General features: G+C 34.4%; 1 protein-coding gene across 1 annotated transcript in view; it reads right to left on the bottom strand.

Moving 5' to 3' along the window:
* LOC108967457 (protein tincar) overlaps positions 1-7,793 on the bottom strand; it is a 137,499-nt gene that overhangs the window by 59,703 nt on the left and 70,003 nt on the right. The window contains exons 4-5 of the mRNA XM_018930877.1: positions 3,709-4,728; positions 317-432 (exon numbers count right to left, since the gene is read on the bottom strand). Coding sequence (XP_018786422.1) covers positions 317-432; positions 3,709-4,132 — 540 coding nt within the window. The 5' untranslated portion in view covers positions 4,133-4,728. The remainder of the gene's footprint in view (positions 1-316; positions 433-3,708; positions 4,729-7,793) is intronic.

Below are 7,793 nucleotides of genomic sequence, written 5' to 3'. Positions count from 1 at the left end.
CCTGCCAACGGGGGCAAGTTTTCCGAGGGATCACCAGAATGGCCGAGTTAAAAATATTTTTTTCCAAAAATTTCAGAATTTCTAATAAAATCCTGCTTTTCGTTTGGAGAAAATTTTTTCTCAGCACTTTTAATCAAATAATTGGGATCTATTTTTTTTAGCACACCCTTTCACACACATTTATACTTATATGAAGAAGTAAATTTCCACACTTTTATTAAATTTACACCAATTCATAAAGCAGCAAGTATGCAACACACAACCACTTTCATACTTTCGAAAGTTGCCCACGGTATAAATCTATTTGGGTACTCACCTTAAAAACAGCCGAAGCAAAGAAGAACGGTAGCAAAATGAAGACAACGCCGGAAAGCACAATTTGCAGATTCAATTCAGCGACCGGCTCAATTTTCCACGATATCAGCGAACATCCTGCTCGGCAGAAGTTAAATCGGACGAATGAGTGTTGCGCGGCAGATGACGGTAGTAATGAACGATGAACATAAGAATTGATGGTGGAGTATGGTGTAAGTACATAGAAGGAATGAAAACAAAATTATGTAACATTCAATTGTCTGTATAAAWTGCATAAGTTTAAGTATGAAAATTTTAAGTAATCACAATACAACTACTAAATACTTTCCAGCTTACATAAATACACAGTGTATTCGAGAATTCTTTACAATTGCTTTAAGTGTGTTTAAATCAGAAATTCTCTTGATCAGCKTATATTMAACTRAACCTCCATCTGACATTACAAAGGACATTTAGGCACATGTTATGACGACCTAACTTAACCTCACCCCATAGAATGTTGAGCTACGAACTCGTGATCCAGTGTTAAGAAAACTATTCAATTTTCTTGTAGAAAGATAGTGATAAATTGGTAAACCCTGTTTTTGTCAAACAAACTTTGTAATAGACTTTTGCTTATGTTGGTCTAACCTCATTAAAAATATCTAATAATTTTGTTTCAGTCACGTCCATATTACACTAAAGGCATTAGATTCTACCTCCGAGATGGTATGAGAAAGCTTTATGAGAGTCGGTGTGAAAATTGACTAATGGGCGTGGCACAACCTACTTTTTGGTGATATCCCATATCTCGGCATCAGACCAACCGATCTCGACCAAATGTGGTATGTGATATTTTTGTCATATTTTTATGACACCTTTTGAAAATCAGCGAAATCGGACAATAACCACGTCTACTTCCCAAACATACAACACCATTTTAAATTCCACTTGATTCTTTTACTTTCGAGTACACAAATCAAGAAGAAATTAATATAACGGGATTAAACGTTGCACGAATAATATATGCATTTTATATTATATGTATTTAGTTATGACAAAAAATTGTTCAAATCCAACCAAAACTATTTAGGACCCGAATATTTGGATCCTGGTACCCGTAGTTAACTTTTGATAGAAAGTATCGGTCAAAGTGTGATGAGATATGTAATTTCAATTATAGAGTAATCTTACTCTCACAATGTTGGAAAGATTTATCAAGAATTACTCAACCGATCTTCATGAAATTTACACATGTCTTTGAAATACAATTAATTTTCCAAATTAGTTTAAAATATTTTTTTTTCCAGAATTTCTTTGTAAAAAGTGTATATTTGTAGCAATAAGAAATTCTAATGAAGTATTTAATTTTGATATGAGAAAAAAATTTTGAAAAAATTCAGTTTTTACCCGAGGAAACCCATGTAGCCCCTTAACGACCAATGATTTGGACTGATGCTCTAAAGGATCATCTAATTAATTTTTGTTTTTATTTAACTTAAACAAACGGCATTATAGCCCAGTCCAAACACACTACCCAGCATCCRAACTTATCTTTGGCCAAGAGACCCATCCAACATTGTGTCGAACTACCTGTGGCTATAATTGTTTTCTAAATTTCTAAAAATCCATAAATCGAAAAATGACGAAGACTTAAAAATAACTTTAAGCTTTATATGACAGCTTTGGAGTGTTATATGCCCTTGAAAATAAATATTTTTGACTCTCGTCTGGATTTCTTTTCGGCAAATTTGGGAGCTGTAAGGGACGAACAAGGCGAGAAGCTCCATCAGGACATTTCCTAAATGAAGAAGCGATATCAAGGGAAATAAAAAGGAGGCATGCTAGCAGGTTTTTGTTTTTGAAGACATTTTAAAAACGATTCAAGAAACTGATATTCCTGAAAATTATAAGTATTTTTTCTATATTAAGTAATAATTTCTCTAAACGTAACTGATGCTTGTACTTTTTCAGAAACTAAATATTTTGATATCACAAGAAAACTTCACGAGCCAATTTTTTTCAATCGCGTATTAATTATTTTTTAGTAGCCCTAGTATATTTAAAATTTTATATGAGTTTTCATGCAACAAAAATGTTAAAATTACATTAAAGTTAGTTATTAAGGCGAGTCAAAAGAAAGGAATTTTATTTTAAACTCCATAGCAAGGAGAGTGTTTAATGCCTAACATCAAATTGACTACCAAACTCTAGTTTAAACCAATGTAACTATACGGATAGCAACCAAGTACAGACAAAACATATTAGGTCAAGCCAATACAAGAAGCATGGAGATATCAGAACGGAAAATAACGGTATTATATTGCGAATGCGTGATCATACACTACGTCCTCAATCTGCTAACATTCTCCCAAAAGGACAACATATTTATAATGAATGAAATCAAATCATTCTATAAAAAATTGCAAAAAAAACATGTGCACATCAATACGGTTATAACAACATGTYCCAATTATATTTTAAACATACTGGTAGCACTCATACACGCACACAAATCCAAAGTTGTGTATTTGAAATGGGTGATCCAAATAGWGGTACTTTTTTCAATAGTCTGTTATTTTTGTTCAGTATTGTTTGCGCTTCGCTCAATTTATATTCTGACGTATGGAACGGTAATTGCCCATTTTATGTCGAGATCTTAAATTGAAAGCGTATGAAATACAGTTTGTGTAAGAACTGAAGCCTCTCGACCTTCCTAGGCGACATCACTTAGTTTCGATTTATGGCTTCTTGAACAGTTCCAAGAAGATCCGGTGTTTTCGAGCCAAATTTTATATAGCAATAGGGCCGATTTCTGGCYCTATGGATATGTAAACAARTAAAATTTCCGCATTTGGRATGAAAAGAGTCATAATTTCATTCAGAAAAACAACAGATTAGTGTGGTATATGGGTCGTTTGAATCATCGGTCCATATTCCTACAAAAATSATTCCGGTGAGAACGTAACCCTCAATGGCGACTATWTCATGTCTTAAATTAGCTAGTGATCTCGGCGACATTTGGTTTCAACAAGACGGCGCCCCTTCCGACACATTGTGAGATAATTTTACGATCGTGTGATATCACACCGCTCGACCTTTTCCTTTGAGGACATGTWAAGTCTATGTGGACAAWYCCGCTTCAATCCAGGCYTTGGAGCAAAGCAACACGCGTGTCTTTCRCCAGTTACCAGTCTAAATGCTCGAACGAGTCACCGAAAATTGGGCTCAGCGGATGAACCATCTGAGACGTAGCCATGATCAACACATGAAAGAGATAACCTCCAAAAAATAAATGCCAAAGAATGTTCTTTCGAATGATAATAAACATTCCCCATTTGAAGTTTTTGTGTGTTATTCTTAATAAATAAAAAAGTGGGGAAACTCGAATTGCATCACCCTTTAATTACTTACCGAGAAATCGATAGGCACCATGCACGGCCAAATAGCCCTGAAATAGCGTCAGCAAAACACCATACCAGATGGACCACAAAGAATTCAAATGCAAGTAATTGTTGTGATCCAGATGTGCGCCCGGATGCATCAGCATGTTGTGGTAATTGTTGGCATGTTTACGCTTCGAATTCATGTATTTCTGTGGAAAGCGTTGTTGTTGTTGCTGCTGCTGATGCTGTTGCTGTTGCGGTGGTATCGGTTGCGGCGGTGGGGGTGGYGGCAGCGGCACAGACTGATGATGATGCTGATGGTGGTGCTGGTGATGTTGTTGGTGTTGCTGTTGCTGWTGCTGGTGATGATGGTTGTGGTTGCTGCTCGCATTCGTTATGACGGAGTTCGAGATGCTCGAATTAAGGCTGGGCGTAGGACACGTCTTACCCATCGAAGTGTTAGCTGCGGTATGTATGGTCCAGTGTTTTTTGCCCAGTCTATTAAATTGAGTTTGTAGTAAAAGCTGTTGTTGCCCCTACTGTAGGCCACTACAATGCTTGCAGGCAACAACAAGTTATAAAAATTATTCGAGAACTCTGATGAATCATTGAGTGTAGGTTTGTTGTGCGCCCGAGGTTTCTGTGGGCAGTGATATGTATTCCAAGCCACCTAACCTCCAAATAGACCAGTCCCAGTTAGTACTTAACCTCTCAGCATGAGTGTATCGCCCTATTTTGTTTTATTTTTATTTTTTATTTGTTAGTTTTATTTCTTATTTAGTTGTTTCTGTGTTTATAAGCAGCATTCTCTGTGGATTTTCACTTAAAATGTTTTGCTGTCAATTCTCTTGTTATTATTGTTTTTGTTGCTATCTGCAACTGCATTTGACATCTTGTCACTGCTATAATAGTGATTGTAAATTGCATTTTTCTTTTCTGCGTCTTATTCTTCTTTTTCTTCTTCTTCCTTGTCTTCGTAATATTCTTCGTCTTCACGCAAACAGTTGTCAGTTGTTCTTGTGCAACACTGCTAATTTATAACGGCTCACTGAAATTTAATAAGAGTATTAGAAATTAATTAATTAAATATAAAAGTAAGAAGAACCATAATTATGTTAAAATCCTTACAGATAATTTAAACTCAGTAGATTTCTTTATTGAAGCCCTTTCCAACACCAGAAAATAACATATTATTGGATAACCCTCAACTACAAGCGTTACTGTACTGACATTTCTCTAAGATTTTTTTCATTGTTTCTTCATAATTATAGAGTTTATATAGGTTGGTAAGTTCGTCTGATCTGCGGATCTACTAGCAACACTTAGCGTTAAAAAAAGRGTTGATCGAGTATACAAAAATGAAGATTATTACAAATTTGAAGCCATCTTCTTAAGGGTGTTCAATTTTATGAGAATATTTTATATATCACAAACACCTCAGGAAGTTAGGTTAGATGGCTGATGCCTCTACATTTCAGGGGATCACACTTATGCTGTTATGTTCCGTCCTTTGTAGCCAGATGTCCTAACTCCTTTAGTAAGATATTAACTATCGGCAAGACGTCTCGAAATATATTCAAGCTTAGCGCATAAATTCCTACAGGACAGCGTCCAATTAGAACTCTTACAATCATTAAAAAATGGATATTGCCAAAAGATCCGAGACCTCTTCCGATGTAACCAGGGCCCGAAGAAACTTGCGACTGCACAACTGCTTGTGTTTGATTAACGCTTGCTGAGCTGATCTGAGACCCAACAGTCCGGTAGTAAACCATAAAGAGCCAACGGTGATCATACCTGTTCCCATTTCGCATTTATTGAGACTACAGTACCAGTTTACAGTTTCCTGCAATACCGCTGTAGCCAGTTACCCAAAACAGTGTAGTCATAATAAAGCTCGATGTAAGCGATAAGGAGTCTAGACATCCCTTCACTAGTCTTCAGTGCTCAGTCAGCGAACGGAAGGCTAATATCGCTGCCTTACTATCTATTTATGACATCCACTTCCACTTCGAAGACATTGCAAAAGTCAAGATTCCTAAAACTGGAGCTAATAGAAAATTCTCTACAGCGTAAATTTATAAAAATGCTCACAGCCCCCCTTCTCCAGCAAGTACTCCTCTCCCATGCCACCCTCGAAAGTATGTGAGCAGAGAAACGRCAGCCAGGTCTAGGAGTAACTCAGRTATGAATTTAAGTMCAGTTACAAATCTGGCKGACTTTTGACTTGGTTTACCTATAMWCCTGAATACATAATAGTTCTACATAAACTGTAACCTTTCAACACCGAAATTTTAGTACAAAGTTGAAGGTTACTAGACTCCTGCACTTGCAAAAATCATCCATGAACTTCATTTAGATTTTAAATGCATTTTTGACAAACACAACATATATATTAACGTGTGTATTTATGCATGTACGTACACTCCCATTTATAAACAATTATTAAAAGAAGTAAGGAAGGGGTAAGGTCGGGTGTTAGGTTARGGAACGTATTCCTTATAATACTTTTGTTTCAGTAAGCACAATGCATCAAGACGACACTGACTTGGAACAATTGAAATGCACTATCACTACAACAAACAATCCTGAACAAACAAACATCAAAACAACCTTTCAGTAAACGAACAATATTAAAGAAAAATCATCATAACAACCTTATATATATGGTATTATATCTAGTAATAAGTATCATACCAGTTAGTAATAAAGTGTACACATTTCGGTGCAGCTCAAAATATATTATTTTTACTCATTTTTACTTACATAATGTAAAAATTAACTCGTGCATTTTGCAGGAATCAAAGGCAGGTAAATAACTTAAAATGTAAAAAGTCAACCAATTATTTATATATATACATATACTATATATAACTCATACACTGACCGACATTCTATGTGTTCGGCATAAGGTTTGTTAGAAAAGCGAAAATTATATGAGGGCTCATCAAATATAGACCGATATACTATCTAGCATAAAGTCACCTTTAAGTTCGAAAATCGCTATATTAAGTAGTTATAATGGGGCTCAGGAAAGTATTGACCCGATTTAACCCATTTTTGATATACAGAGTTACTATTGACAGGAAAGTATTATCTCTATCCCATACATTKACCGATATTTTCGATTAAAAATCAACTTCAGATACTCTGGACCATATATTCGATACCTGGGGGCTTGAACTGCTTTTCAACTCGTCCCTTTATGCTGATCATTTATATAATATAATATCTATATACATATATCTCGATAAGAAATGTTAGTTGAACAAAACTATTATACTTTGTAGCAACATGTTGCAAGAGTATAAGTAACAGATAAATTTGATATTTCATTATTTACGCATTAACATTTAATTAATATTTAAGCGGTAATTGACTGGAATTTAGATAATATTTTCATCCGTGTATGTGTGTGTGGACGTTTGTGTGCATTCCCTCTCACAAACAATGAAAAGTGCAGCGGAATAAAATGAATTTTAATATGTGTCTATATATTTATGTGTGATATATTTAGTAATTTGGTAATGCTTAGCTAATGACGATAATTAAAATATTTTCTGATAATAAATATTTTTATTGTAAATAAGAAAATTTGCAAAATTTCCGAAATAACTGTAGCGCTAGTGATATTTATAATTCGATGCGAATATTAAATTGCGGCCACAAATGACAATATTTAAAACAAACTTTATTATATGCAAGCTTATAACACATAGTTTTTCAAATGTTAATATTTGTCATTGGATTGCTGAAAACTTGTATTTGCATACATTATTATTTATAATTAAATGTTAGTAGGAATATTTTGCATATTTATTATTTTTCATCATTTCATCAGATAGTCAAATTTCTTTTTTGTAAAATTGCAATTGCCTAAAATATATTAAATTGTATTAATTAATATGACTTTGCATGTTAGGCAGATCAATAAAAGCTTTCAGTCCTGTGTGAAACCACAGATTTCATACTTCATAGAGGCGAGTTTTGATTATATATTGCTGAAAATAATTTGACTTACTGTATTATCAAACTAAAAAGAAACTAAAATATTATATTCTCGCAATTTGCAAAGGTTAAAGACAGTGAGATATTGTCAACTTTTTTGACAGT

This window comes from Bactrocera latifrons, unplaced genomic scaffold (genome assembly GCF_001853355.1).
Source record: "Bactrocera latifrons isolate USDA-ARS-PBARC rearing strain unplaced genomic scaffold, ASM185335v1 scaffold_189, whole genome shotgun sequence".
In the NCBI taxonomy this organism is placed as follows: domain Eukaryota; kingdom Metazoa; phylum Arthropoda; class Insecta; order Diptera; family Tephritidae; genus Bactrocera; species Bactrocera latifrons.
This window is presented reverse-complemented; position numbering and strand designations above follow the sequence as displayed.